The sequence below is a fragment of the Chenopodium album genome, chromosome 3 (genome assembly GCF_948465745.1).
Source record: "Chenopodium album chromosome 3, dcCheAlbu1.1, whole genome shotgun sequence".
NCBI lineage: Eukaryota > Viridiplantae > Streptophyta > Magnoliopsida > Caryophyllales > Amaranthaceae > Chenopodium > Chenopodium album.
The window spans coordinates 12,831,315-12,846,709 of record NC_137836.1 but is presented as its reverse complement, the minus strand read 5'-3'; the positions used below and the strand labels follow the sequence as shown (position 1 = coordinate 12,846,709).

Here is a 15,395-nt window from a genome sequence, read left to right as displayed (position 1 = left end):
TATTATAATCAGATTTTAATAAAATAAAAAAAATGATTAAATTAAAAAAATCAAATAAAAAAATTGTTCATCAATGTTCGTTATTCATAGTTAATCAATGTTCTTCAAGTTTTTTCATTCATGGATGAGATTAAACACAAACACATGATCTATGTCCATTAAATTCACTCGCGCATCGAAAGCAAATAACAATATTGACCGATTTAAAAAGCAAATGCGAAATTTTAAGACATCAAAAAGTTGTAGTCGTTGCGAATTTGGGCAGCGATTTAAATCCCTAAATAATAGGTTTGGATTGTACTAAATCAGTCAACGTTTGCAAAAATGGTGATTTTATGTAATCGAAATAACAATTTTTAAGTTTTACAATAATCAGGGTTTGTCATGAACGTTTGAAAAAGAAATTGCATCATTAGTTTTTCGAAACCTTGTTTGATCCAAAAAAAGGGAAATCGAAATTGAAATCTTGTTTGTGTAAAATGTTTTACCCAAATAAAGGATAGGACATTACCTGTTATGAAAATTGTAATTATTAAAAACATATGACATTAAGTTCTTTTGGACATTACCAATTATTGATTTATAATTCATTAATATCTTGTTATCTTCTTAATTCGGTAATCTACGTTCTTCAAGATAATCTAATAAGAAAACGTATTATTTTTGTTTGCAACGCTGTTTGATACATAAAAAAAAAAAAGGAGACCAAATTACAAATCATATTTGTGTTTAAGGAATTTACCCACATACGGATTGGACATTACCTATTATATACATTTTAAACATTAAACGACTATGACCATACGTTATGTTAGAAATAACCAATTATTTTAAAGTACTTTTACGACCTTTTCAAAATATTTGTAGCTAAACATGTACAAAAATTAAAATGAATCTATTTTAATAATTATATATATAAAAAAAATATAATGGAATCAATATCTTTTAGGATATCTTTTAACATTAGAAATATTATTTAAAAAAATTTCAATCACAAATTATAATAAGGATAGTTTCCTAATTTCTTATCTTATTATTATTGTATAGAAGATTTTAAAATCAGTATAATTTTCAAATTTCAAAAGATTATATTCTAATATAATCTAAATATTAGAATATATATCTTACTGATTTTGTGGACATACCCTAGAATTTTGTAAAATTATTGATTTTTATCACGCCTAGAATTATGGTAATATATATTTTTAATAATGAAATAAGCATGGAATGTTTGATAAACAATCGTGTAAAATGAATTTAAAAAGAGGATAAAATTTAACAAATGGAATATTAAAAAATCTTAGGATAATAGATAATTTACTTTCCCTCAAATTTTAGATTTTACTGAGATTTTGTTATTTCTTCACGCAATATGGTTAATAGAATATTAATAAAATCTTAGGATAAAAACTTACGTACTTTCCCTTTAAAAAAGATAAAATTAGGACAATACCATAATTTAATTAATGTTTATGATTTTAAATCTATCTTATTTTTTTTTAAGGAAACACTTTAAGTATTTCTTTTCTAAAATAAGATCAGATTTTCAGATTTTATTGACATGCTTATCGTAAAATAAAATCAAAATGTTGATTTTCCTTAGCTCCACGTCAAAAAAATCATAAAGTTGGAATTTTCACAATATACAAAATACATATATATGGTCATTCGTCAAACTCAATAAACTTACTTTTTTAGGTAATAACCAATGTACACATAAGATAAAACCTGAACTATAAACAGATCACAAAACTCACACTTGTGTTCTACGTATCAAACAAGGTTTATGAGAAGAATATTTTTAAAAAAATTGTGTCTTCTTTCTCTAATCGATTTGGTTATTATATATCTTTGTATCCTAAAATTGCGTCTTCTTCCTTTGATCGATTTGCTCATTATATAGGATTGGATATTAATTTTTTTTTTTGGTTTGTGTAATAATTTGAAATTTAAACCATCTTTCTATAAGGTAAAAAAATCATATATTTAAAGCAACCAATAAAAATCGAAATTTAGATTAACAATGAAATGTGTTAGATTTAAGATCTATTTGAAAAATATTGCCTATATGATGGTTGTTGATTGCTTATTTTTAGGTAATATTGTTACTAAATGAAACATAAGTTATCCCATATAAATTGTCATCCAAATCTTTTTTAAATATTCTATTATAATATCTAACGTACTATTAAGGAAATAAATCAATGATATATATACAATAGTGTTGTTATCAATTAATTTTTATGACACATAAAATATAGACTATAAATTAAAAATGAAACTAGACTAATAAAAAAAAAGATACTCATAGAGGCGTAGTACTAACCATTGGGTAAAAAACAAGATACAAAAAATCACATTTAATATGTAACGCTATTTTGACAAATAGGAAAAAGAATATTTTCGATTATCATTAATATAACTAGAATACGTGTATATACAAAACAGAAGCATGATATGTCCTAATTATAAGGAATACAACTAGCAATAGTAGCATGTATTTAGCCTAAATATAAGGGGTTGAATATTGGTTTTCCTAATTTATAAATGCAAAAATATATTTACTATATTTAACAATTTGTCATTGTATTCTTTCCAAAAAAAAAAAAGAAAAAGTTTGCCATTTAATTGCTCACCTCCACGTTTTTTTTCATTTGGTTATTATATGAAATTCGTCTAATATTAGGATATGACATTACTTATATTTTTAGAATTTGTCTCAATCTCCTTAATTATTGTAAAATTATAATAATAACCGAAGACGGTTCATTATTTTAATTAATAACAAACTAGTATCCAAGTAATCCAACCATTGGGTCACACGATAGATAAGAAGATAATCATCTAATTTGACAATTAGATTGCCAGTAGAATAGCTCAAAAGGTGGTTTGATTGAGAGTTAATTTAATTTTGAGTAATATACTAGTAGAAAAAATGCTATTTGTAACGCCTTATTAGTAACTGGCGTATATTATGCTAGTTACGAAAACATCAATAGTAAACGACTAAGATAATGCCAGTTACAAATTTCATGACATTAGTAACCAACGTAGTAAATGTCAGTTACTATTATGTGGTTTATTATTATTTGAAGTTTTATTAGTAACTGACTAAATAAATGTCAGTTACAAATATTAAGTCAAAAAAATTTGACTAAAAAGCTTGTAACTAGCTTACTAACGCCAGTTACAAATATTAAGTCAAAGAAAATTTGACCAAAGCTTTTGTAACTAGCTTATAAACGACAATTACAAATATTAAGTCAAAGTAAATTTGACCAAAACACTTGTAACTAGCTTACACACGTCAGTTACAAATAATAAGTCAAAGTAAATTCTACAAATGCTGGTTATAAATAATAAGTCTAACAATATTTTTTGTTTTTTTTTAATCAACAAATATTTAGTTTCTAGTTTTCTACTTTCTAATAATAAGTCTAACAAAATTTTGATTAAAGGTTTAAAAAAAATTAAGAATCTAATAAATGTTAAATTTGCAAAAATAAAAAAAAAACGACTCATACTTACTTTATTTTGCTCCAACAACGAACTGCTCCTCCTTCACTGCCCCTCTTTCTCCTTCACCGCTCCTCCTTCTCCTTCGCCGCGTCGCACTCCATTCATTGTTGTTTTGGTTTGCTCAAATTTTGGGTCAGCTTTAGTGGATTTTAAAGGTTTTGAGGTATGTGTTCCTTTTGAATTAGGGTTCTTCTACTTTCGAATTAGTGGTTTTACATGTAAATTCGAATTGAATGTAGCGGTTTTCAATTACTTGATTAATTTTTAATGAAATTGGATTATTAAAAACCAAGAAAATTAGTTTTTGATGAATAATTTCGAACAAATATAATCAAAATTAGGTTTTGGTGAATTTTTTAAGCTGGTACGATGTTGTTGTGTTCTCTGATCCATGCTTTGTATCCCAACTTTCCCAAGCTTTATTTGATCTGATTTCAGTTTCAAGGAAGGATTTATGTCTTCTGGTGTGATTTTATTTTGATTGAGGTTTAATAGATAAAGGTTGTAATTGGGGTACACTAGCCGAGTATGTCAGGCTTCTGTTTTTCTCTTTGATGCGTGTGTAAATTTGTGTGTGCAAGTTAATTGAAATAACCGTCACATTGAGAATGCTGCTGTTTTTGTTGTTATTATTGCTTCTATGTTGAACGCTGATGTGGTTGAATGCTGCTGCTGTTTTTGTTGTTGTTAATGCTTTTATGTTGAACTGAAAATCATAGCTGAAATTCAGAACTGATTTTAGAGAATATAACCTACTTGACAATTTTGAATAAGAACTATGTACTGGTGTTAGATTTGATATCCATTTTCAATTTAAAATTTCATCCTTAAAAAGCACATGAGTTCTATCCTCAATTTAATATTTTAAGCCATCAAGAAACAGAGAACGAAGAAGAATGATTCAAAGAGATGTTTTTTTTGTAGAACAATGATAACTTATGTTGTAGTTATGATACTATATGTCATGATATCTTATACACATATGCATCTATGGGCAGGGCTCTGGGTGATTTTCGAACTTTTTTTGCTGGGTTTTCATTGCACATGTTATTGAATTAGATTTTTTTGTAGGCTGCTAGGAGTTTTACCCTTTTTTATTATGTGTAACTTTATGATCTAGAGGTAGTCTAGTATGCATAAATTGTGGTGTTATGAGTGTGATGATGTTAATAGGTGTCTAAATTGCTTAATTTAATTGGTTTTTCATTTAAGTTTTTCTTTATATGTTTGATTGTCTCCGGTTGTGTACAAAAATTATGTTTTTTTGTTCAATACGGAGTATAAAGGTTAGCAACCATAAAAAAAGTCATTTTGTCATGTGATCAAATATTCAAATACATTGTGGAAAAAAAATATTTAAATACGGAGTACAAGTAATTTCTAATTGTTTATATAATTGCCTTTTATGATACTTTGTGACTCCATATAAACAACCAAAAAAATTAAATATGAAGCATTGATATATTTTATTGATAATAATACTGGGTTAATGACAATCTATGATGATAAATGGATAATATTATTTATCTTTTTTTATAAAGATTGTTAATGCATATGCTCTGTATCTATATATTTGGGTTCTTATTGCATGATGAACTGTCACCATAAAGCTCCAGTATGTGAGATTGCTAAAGTTTGATCAGTGAGATTTCCCACAACCTATCAAATTTATACATATTCGTAGGTGGAGAGGCATTTCTTACAGAGATTACTGATTTGGGTTCTTGTAGTATTTACAGTTTTACACTTTGCTATGTGGGTTTGCAGTCATTTGTGCTTTACTTATGCTTTAGACTTAGTTGATACTAGATGCTTGCACTACCTGAAATGTAAACGAAACACGTGTGCCTTTGTTGTGGTGATTGGATATTTGGATATATTATGGAATATTCCCTACCGGCATGCACTGTTTTCCATTTTGAGCATCTGTTATATACCTCTTTCATCTTAAGGAATTGAAGTTAACAATTAGCATTGTTTGTTAAGCATAACATCTGCCAGCATGCACTATTTTGTACTAAATAAAGCTTATTTAGAGCTGAATTCAGAACTGATTTCAGAGCTGAAATTCAGAACTGATTTCAGAGCTGAAATTCAGAATTGATTTTAGAGCTAAAATTCTGAACTGATTTCAGAGCTGAAATTCTGAACTGATTTCAAAGCTGAAATTCAGAACTGAGAATCAGAACTAAAATGATTAGAGTTGAAATTCAAAGCTGAAAATGAGTAAACACACCAATTTTATTCGGTTATTCTAATTAGTTGTATTGATTTTACCGAATTATAATTCTAGAGAGAGAATGAATTAGTGGTAGCCTGGTAGGCATATATGAAGTGTGCTTGCATTTTAATCATACTTGTGAGTTTGCCTGTTTTTTTATTGTATTTTATATTGTGGGAGTTGACTGATAATCTATGGTTGTTATTCTATTGTAATTGTCTTTGTTTGTTTCTAATGTACTTGTTCTAATAGTTATATGCTTGCTTTTTCTATAATTTGTAGTAAGAAATGAATCGTGATTGGATGTATGTTGAAAATCGAACTCAACCCGAGTTCTTGAACGAGATTGAGGAATTTTGTAGAACTGTTATTTAACACCAGAGGACTACTAAAGGGGAAACAATCTTTTGCCCTTGTCATGATTGCAACAATGTGAAGAAGTGGAAGGAAATTAGTGTGGTTGAAAACTGTTTATTTCCCCGTGGGTTCATGGCAAATTATACCATTTGGTATTGGCACGGTGAGAAAATAATTCCTACAACTAGTAGGTCATCAATCAATGACGCTGATATGGAGAATAGAGAACAACATGATGATAATGAAAGGGATACCGATGAAAATTTCGAGGAGGATCGCATTCCTGAGATGATGGATGGTTTGGGTGATCATGTGAATGAAGAATCTCGTACGTTTGAAAATGTGTCAAAGGCCGCCGAGACACCTTTATATCCTAGATGTGCAAAGTACTCTAAGCTTTCAGGGGTTTTAACATTATTTAACTTGAAAGCGAAGAGCGGTTGGACCAATAGAAGTTTCAATTCGTTGTTGGAAGCTTTATCAGACATGCTTCCTGAAGGGAATGACATTCCTAAGTCTACCTACTATGCAAAGAAGCTATTGTGTCCCTTAGGTCTTGAGTACACGAAGATCGATGCATGTCCTAATGATTGTGTACTTTTTCGAAATGAGTATGATAACCTTGATGCTTGTCCAAAGTGCGGTGTTGATCGCTACAAGCGCGAGGGTTCAAACCCCAATCGCAAGAAGTGGCCACCAGCTAAGGTGTTATGGTATATGCCTATAATACCGAGGTTTAAACAACTTTTTTCTATCAAGAAGGATGCAAAAAACTTGGTGTGGCATGCACAAGAGAGGAAGAAAGATGGGTACATTAGGCATCCCGCTGATTCGAAGCAATGGAAACATATTGATGATACATTTCCTGACTTTGGTAAAGAGGCTAGGAACCTGAGACGTGCATTAAGTACTGTAGGGAATAATTTCAAGCTTTTAAAATCCCACTAGCTTGAACCCCACTGTGATCATACACTAAAGTACGGTGGCGTCCAAAAGGGAAGAAGATAGAGCAAAAGAGTCGCCAACAAGTTTTTAAAGAACTTGTAAACCGTTCATAGGATGAAGGTTACACCCCTTAACGATCCAAGAGATCGTCAACTCCATAAGGTCATGAACCAAATAAGGGTTCGGGGATGAAGGTACAAATCCAACCTAAAAGAGATTGAACCTGCCCTAATAATAGGCCTCTACTTTATTCTGCTCGTATTCATGTGCGCTTTCTAATTAACATGCAATCATTAGGATTAACCCTAAACCTGTTTATCTATGTTGGTTGAATTTAATGCACAAATAAATCTATTATTGGCGATCACTTGAATTATAATCACAATTAACCCTAACAAGATTATTAATAAATTATCTTATTAAGCGCGATTACAAGTACCAATTTCCTTTAAACATGAAATAAAGGTGATCAAGCAATAAATATAAATAATCAAGCAACAAAGAATAAATAATCATAACAATAATTTTAATCGTTATCAAAACAATAATAATAATAATATTCATAATCATCATAAATTATAACAATTATAATCATAATCATGTTCATGTTAATATTAAAGCGTAATAAAGATAGCAAGATCCTAGGCATGATACTAACAAGATTAATAACAAACCCTAGCATGTCACTAAGCAATAAAAATCAAATCTTTAACCCTAACATGATACTAACAATCATAAATATTAGGAAGAAAATAGGAAGCATCGTAACAATCATATTTAATATTAAAAATACCCTAGACATGATACTAGGAATATCATAATAACAATCTAAACATGATTTCTACATCATAATAACAATAAATCAATAAAGTACTTACTTTAATGCCTCGTACCTCTTTCTAATAACAAAATACACACGTTAGTAACTTCAAGGAAAATAATAATCAAACAATTAAATTAAATAATTGAAAGAGAGATTTGAGACCAAACCCTCGGAAATTAAACCTTTCACGTCTAGGGCGAAGGCAACTTCGAATATGGCTAGGTGTTTCTAGATCTAATGAATGCGGAATTTTGTATGAAAACAAGTAAGAAAGAATTGAATAATTAAAGAGATAATGCTAATTAAAACTTGTGAATAAGGAGAATTGGTTGTAGGTGAATGTAGATGATGAATTGGTCCATGAAAACGGAGTTTTTGATACGATATTTATAGAGAAAATCAGCCAAAAAAGATAATTTAACAAAACAGAGTCTGACGCTCAGGAAACAAGGTTGGCGCCAACCCTGGCTAGCTGGCGCCAAGCACCAGTGGCTAGCGCCTGGCGCCAAGCCTGGTTCCAGGCGCCAAGGCCTGGGGTTGGACGCCAGTCTTGATTTTAACGCGTTTTCGAAAATCCGATAAGTTTACCGTACTGGAGGATAAAATAATATAATTCTTTCGAAAATGCTATTTGATTTTGATTAAAACTCTGAAAAGTCAACAAAGTCAACTTATCAATGCTAATTGAATTAGGAATGAAAAGAACCTTCTAGAAGAATCTAGAAGACTAAAACCATTCCTAATTGCATTAAGAATGATAAATCATATTAGGCCGTCCCCTAGATCATTGGGCCGCACATAAGGCTCAAACCGGGCCCAGTTTGGTAAATTGGTCATAACTTCCTCAATATTAATCGGAATTGGGCTTATAATATATCATAGGAAAGGTCTTTGCAAGCCCCATCCAACTACACTACTATTGGACCCATATCATGGACCAACCAAACTGGATTGACTGTTTTCTTAAAATAAAGTTTTCAAAAACAGAGAGAAGAGAAAAGAAATTAAAACTTTCCGCACCACTAGACCTTTCCACACTTTCGTTTCATTCGATTATGATTCGACGTGAAAGGCACTCATCACTGGGTTTGGTTTTGGGAAGACACAAATGGGTGTCTACAGAAGCCCCCACTTTGACCGAGTTTGGAGAAACGCAAGTTTCGAAAACAAAAGTCAAAGTATCGATAGGGACGGAGAATGATTCAGAACGTTCTGCGATCCTAAATCAATCCTGTAACGCCAATACCTGCAAAACTAGCATTAGTTAAAACAGATAAAAGAGTTAAGAAATGCGTATCTTGCACCGTCAACCACACGTCTCTGAAAGTAACCAATTTGCTGCCGCTTTACTGTTGTTTTGATGACCTCCTGCAAGCTAGAGAATGTCATCCCGCTTGAAAACCGCTACGCCTGTAACTGCTTCCAAATTAGAAGATTGCTTCGCCTGAAACTATCCTCTCCGCAATGATAATATTCCACATCCTAGGGAACATTATCGAAGATTATTTCTCTTGAAATAATCCTCAGCCGCATTGACAATATTCCTCATCCTAGGGAATATCATCGAAGATTATTTCGCTTGAAATAATCCTCAGTTGCTTGTGACAACTCTCCGCAAGCTAGGGAACGCTGTCGAAGATATCTTCTCTTAAAGTCACCTTCGTTTGATGCGATAATTCTCCAAAGGAAATTACCGAAGATCCACGCCTGTCGATCTTTAAAAGTTCGCCTGAACTTTGCTTCTGCTATGCCTGTACGTCGGCGCTCTCTTGCTTTGAACCTGTATGTTGGTGCCTTTTGCTCTTGAACCTATATGTCGGTGCTGTTTGCTAATGAGCCAATGCTTAGGCGCTTTAAGCTAAGTGAGACGATCTCTTATCAGGTCGATCACTTTATGTAATCAAGCCGATTACTTAAATCATGTCAAATTGCTTAGAGGGGCTAACTGACGTACCAAGGAACCCAAAAAATATGTTGCAGAAGGCTAGCACAACCTCAACAGGTGGCTGAGTGCTTTGGCGTCGCTGAAAACTATCAGCGCCAGCCGTTTGGTGTTAGCGCCAGGCGCTGATGTTGGCGCCAGGTGCCAAGCCCAAATCGCGACGCCAATGCCTAGGGACTGGCGCCAGCACGGGATTTTCTTTTAAATGGCCGTTTCTTCTTCATTTGCTGCTCTGTTCGTCGCGAAATTGCTCGAAAGAAGTCCGAAACTTCAATTGCTCATTGCTTGCTCGTTTCTCAACCGAATTCGCTCAAATTTGTTGCAAATCAAAGCTCTTCTCATCTATTTTCCCGATCTATGTAAGTTTTCCTCAAACTCACATCAGTTTTTATGAATTCTTGGCATGAATATTCACGAATTTCATGAAAATTCGAATTCTATGATGCTCAATTTGCTTTGTTTGTCAAGTTTTATGCCATGAAATTGCTTGTTTATGTTTATATATTGCCTTGGGAGTAATTTGAGACTTGTTTGACTCAATTTGGTTAAGAAATGAGCAATCTGCCATTGTTGGACCTCTTAAGGTCGTGAAGAACAATGTGGTTTGTTCTTGACATTTTTGCTAGCAATTCTTGTTCAATTTGTCACAATAATCACTATAGTGTTGCAAGAAATTTTTTGATTGCTTGAAAAAATGCTGTCATGCTCAATTTGAATTTACTCTGTTTTAGTACTACGTACTCTGTTTTTGCGAACATAGTATCATGCGGCTAGGCGAACCTTAGATACTATAGAACCTTAATTCATGATAATTCTGCACAATGTAGCATGGCTAGACAACGCGGCTCGGGTTCACGGTCCCGAAACACTAGACGGGAGCATGAGCCCGTAGAGGATGACGCCACGCCGTCCACTTCGCTTGGTCGGCTTCCGGAGTGGGACGAGCAGACTCTATTCTTTGCCCCTGTCCACCACATTTCTGAGAGGGTGAGACGGGGTACCGAGCCCGGGAGGACACGGCATCACGGCTGTGGCTGTGACGGTTTAGGCGATTTGTACAGGATGCACATCGCCAGGGACCTCGAGACGAGACTCCTATGGGAGTCTTGTGGGCTAGTTACTCTGTTTGAGACCTCCGAGGCTATGGTCGCCTCCAGCGGGGGTCATCACGTAGTGCGCGCTTTGGTGGAGTTCTTCTGGGACACCACCAACACCTTTCATTTCCCTTGGGGCGAGATGATGGTCACCCTTACGGACTTCAGTCTCATCACAAGACTAGAGTTCACTTCTGTGCCACTGCCGTTTGACGGTGGGATCGACGTCTTCTCTTCAGAGGTCGAGGAGTTGTTGGGGCCGATCGCTATTCGGGCCCGAGCTGAGGTCGAGGCGACTCAGTTCAGTGCTAGAGGGATTCGCCGCTCGACGCTGGCAGCGGCTCTTGATGACGATGCGACCACCCGAGAGCAGCGGGTGCGCATCTTTGTGCTGATGTTGTTGTCAGGGACATTCCTGACAAGGGTAGTAGGACATTGCTTTACTACCTTCCTGCTGTCTATGATCTCCAGCAGATCGGGATTTATGACTGGGCCAGCTTGGCCTATGCTGACTTCGTTCGTGCGCTGAGGGACTCGTGTCGTCACCGGTCCTTTAGGACGAACGTCGCATTGTCTGCTTTTTGGAAGGTCATAGAGGTAAACATTATTCCCTATAAAGTTTAGCCCTACGTATTAGTTAGCATTTACTCACACTTTTAACTCCTTGTAGATCTGGTTCTACGAGTACTTTCCTTCCGTTGCGCCGGCGAGACCATCGCCGAGGGGATTTCTAGTGACCGCCTCTTGGGGCGGCCACCATGTGGACATGTCTACTGCACGTGTCCGGAGCTGGATCATCTCGGTACGACTTTTATCATTTATCTTGCTTTTCCGCGGTGTTTTAGATATATTCTTGCCTGATTGATGCTTTTTATAGGGACATGAGGTGGTATACCGACCGTGGGGCGGTTGGACAGTCCCTGGATTAGCCGCACAGTACTCTGCTGAGTGTCGCTATTTCCTGGGGACTTATGGAGCGGTCGCTTACTTAGGAGAGAGGGTCGCTAGACAACACTCTTCTGATGTCTTTGTCGTTCCTGCCGCTCCACCACATCATATGTTCGATGAGGCGCGGTTGTCGAGCATGTCTCAGGGAGCTGGTACCCTTTGGCGGTCCCATGTGATCCTCGGGTGGTGTTATGCTGAGGAGCTACTACCTTTGTTAGCTCCAGCCCTTGTACCGGCTGAGGATGTGAGGGTAAGATTCTTAGCTTGCCCCCTCAAGTAATACCTTACTGATTTCTTCTATTTTATCAGGATGGTTCTGCTGAGTTTGTGCCGCCCCGTATGTCCATTCACTACCAGGGGATATACGGGTCGATCGAGGAGATGATTTCTCCGGCTCCCGAGGGCGAGCGCTTCGTAGAGCGGTCGATCCCTCGCCACCAGACTAGTGTAAGCCTAGTTTTAATTCAGAATTTTTTGTGTTCATTTATCATGCATTTTCACTGACTTATTTTTCTGACAGTTTTCACGCGAGGTGGTTTCGGTTATCGCACGATGCATAGATGCCTTCCGGAGCCAGCTCGTCCGGATGAGGAACGCGGCCACCTGTCGTCGGGATGACGTTGTCCGAGAGGTAACCTTTCTTCACTCATTATTTCTGCATTATGGCTTCAGTTTTACCTTGTTTCTGATTTAATTCTTTTTGCAGGGCCAGCCTATCGCTTCTCACACCCGTACGAGACCTAAGGGGCGGAGAGATCCGGCGAGGTCTAGCTCGAGACGTCGTCGTACTTCGTCAGGGGGTAGAGGCGGTCGTTCTGAGGCTGCTCGAGCCGACGTTGCTGAGGGCTCGGGATCTTCTTCTGAGGGTGCTCCTGCTGCACCGGTAGGAGAGGCTACCTCGGCTTTCAAAGGTGGTGGGATGTACGAGGTCGGCTCGTCATTGCAGCAGCCTCCGCGGTCTCAGCCTCAGGTTGATCCTGGCTGGAGCGGCCCTATCTTGAGTCTTCCTCCTCCTACGGAGACTGGAGCTAGTGCTGAAGCTGGAGCTGGTGGAGAGGTGACTCCTCGTACGGCGCAGTTTTATGGCATGATGGGCCTACGTCCTCCGGCGCCGTAGTCTGTTTCTGTATATATATTTTATTTTGACTTTTTATAGAACTTTGCCTTTGACTCATTATTTAGACGCATTTTGTATTTTTATGTTATCGTAAATTTATTTGATTGTTTATTATTATGTTAGTGTATGTTAGTGTGTGCAAAAGAAGTGTGATAACAATTTTTTGCGCAAAAATTCCGTCATTTTTATTATTGATGGAGGATATTATCTGACTCTCTCCCCCAAAAAGAAAAAATAAAAAGGAAAAGAAAACGGAAAAATGCCGGTTAATTTAATTAATTAAGAAAAAAGATAGAAAAGATATTTAGGAAAATTAAACGGGGCCATAAAGTCATTAACCGACTCAAGTTTAATATCAAAAAACGCAAACTGAGCACGCGCAACTGTCATAGTGACTTGGCGCCAGCTGGCGCCACTCTATGGCGCGTGGCGCCAGGCGCTACACTTAGCGTGTGGCGCCAAGCTCTGGAGGGTGGCGCCAATGTCGGGGCTTTGACGCCAATTGACGCTGACTCCGTGTTTCGGTCTGATTAAAACTCTTCGCAATTTGTGCATAAATAGCCCCCTGCTCAGCCGATTCTTCTCATAATTCCAGCGAAAAAAATTTATTCTCTTCTTTAGAAAAAATAATAATCATGTCTTTAGCCACTAAAACTTTCACCCAATACACTCATCAATGGTGTCGATTCCTTAATGCTAGAGACAAAAAAGAATTAGATTTATTTCACTTGGGGGGAATTTATGGCATCAAAGGGGTAGATCTAGACCTAGACTTCATACATACCGCTTTAGAATTTTGGAATATAGATACGCATTGTTTCAGAATAGGGTATGATGAGATTAACCCTTTGCCAGAGGAATTTGGTGCTATCTTAGGCTTCCCTGCAATAGACGTGGTAGTAATCCCTAGAGTAGATGCATATTACTATAAGGATTTCGAACGCTTCTTTAATTTAAAGGAAAGGGATTTATCAAAAATAGTAGATGGCAATATAGTGAATTAGAAAGAATTCGCACGCTATTATTTTGATAAACCGCTTTCTGAATCCTTTCATATATATAGAAGAAGGGCGTTTTTATTTTGCATGCTCAATCAATTTTTTCTTAGTAGTGGTAAAAATAATGAGGGTCAATCAATTATCACCACTGTACTAGAACAAATTGAATCAGGGAGGAATCCAATGCCATTAATAGTTGGAGAGACCATGATTAGTCTCGATGAATTGAAAAGGGACCCAAAAGCGCCTTTTCGCGGTTCTCCAATTTTATTACAGGTAGAAAAATAACATTTTTAATTACAGAAATCAAAAAATATATTTTTGTATTGTAATAATAATTTTGTTTGCATTGCAATTTTTTTACAGATGTGGCTAATGGAGAGGCTAGGATTAATTAGCCCTCCGGATGACATTGAAAAATATACTCCCAATTGATTCGTGAGAAGAAAGAAGCGCATCCCTAAGATTGGGTGCCATGGGTGGAGAAAAGTATTTGAATCACGTGATTTTGCTATCAAGTGGGTCATCCCATGGTGGAAAATAGAAAGGATGGTTGGTGTTAACAAGCAACCTTTTTGCCGTCTTCCAAGCTTGTCTCGCGTAACATATTATTATCCCTGCAGGGTAAAGAGACAATACGGCTTACTTCAAAATATTCCTTCCGGGGATCTTCGTCCTCCCTATGAGTACCCTGTATCTCAAGAAGTTGATAGATTCGACGCTTACTGGAGCGCTAGACCTTTATGGGAAGTGATTACCCAAAAAGTTCCCCCTTCTTTATCTAATGATGTAAAGAAGTGGTTGCTGAAGAAATCTTCGATTGATCAAGGTAGAACCGATGTGAAGAATCGTCTAGGTGACAGGGTGACACCTGCCAAAGAACGCTTAGGTGCAAGAATTGAATTCAAAACACCTACAATGCCTAGGAAGAAAGATACTACTAGAGACAAAGGAAAAAGGAAAGCTAACACCACAGACAAAAAGGCTTGGGTAGAAAAGAAGCATGGAGTGCTAGCTGAAGGGGAGATAATCTATTCCAAAATTGAATGTAGGTCCTCTAAAGGATGCCTACTAGCTAAAGTAATGGATGAAGAGGAGGAAATAGAAAAGAATTGGAAAAGAGCTAAATAGGTAAAGAAAGATTAAAAACATTGCTTAACTTTAGATTTATTAGACTTAGATTGTTATTTTTATTTAAAGTTAATTTATTTCAGCCTTATTTAAATTCCATCAATAATGTAATTTTAATTTATTAATGAAATTTCAGCTTTCAATTAAATTGTTTACTTTAAATTTATTTTATTAAAGCAATGAAAATCGAAAAAAAAAAAAAAATTAATTTTTCAGAAGTTCTCCGAGTACGGATGTCGAAAATTTTCCGAAAAACACCGAAATTTGCCCAGGTTTTATTTCTAAATTGGCGCCAGTAAT

General features: G+C 35.8%; 1 protein-coding gene across 1 annotated transcript; it reads left to right on the top strand.

The window, feature by feature from the left end:
* Nucleotides 1-3,529: 3,529 nt before the first annotated feature.
* Nucleotides 3,530-13,093, top strand: LOC145623840 (uncharacterized). Its single transcript, XM_081676719.1, has 7 exons — nucleotides 3,530-3,682; nucleotides 10,635-11,498; nucleotides 11,572-11,703; nucleotides 11,779-12,099; nucleotides 12,159-12,296; nucleotides 12,370-12,480; nucleotides 12,556-13,093. The coding sequence occupies exons 3-7, from the start codon at nucleotides 11,668-11,670 to the stop codon at nucleotides 12,964-12,966; spliced, it is 1,017 nt and encodes a 338-aa protein (XP_081532845.1). The 5' UTR covers nucleotides 3,530-3,682; nucleotides 10,635-11,498; nucleotides 11,572-11,667; the 3' UTR covers nucleotides 12,967-13,093.
* The last annotated feature ends 2,302 nt before the right edge of the window (nucleotides 13,094-15,395 follow it).

Coding starts and splice junctions, on each gene's coding strand:
- LOC145623840 (XM_081676719.1), top strand. CDS start 11,668: ATGTCTACTGCACGTGTCCGGAGCTGGATCATCTCG. Junction 11,704..11,778: donor TCCGGAGCTGGATCATCTCG/GTACGACTTTTA, acceptor TGCTTTTTATAG/GGACATGAGGTGGTATACCG. Junction 12,481..12,555: donor GGGATGACGTTGTCCGAGAG/GTAACCTTTCTT, acceptor TTCTTTTTGCAG/GGCCAGCCTATCGCTTCTCA.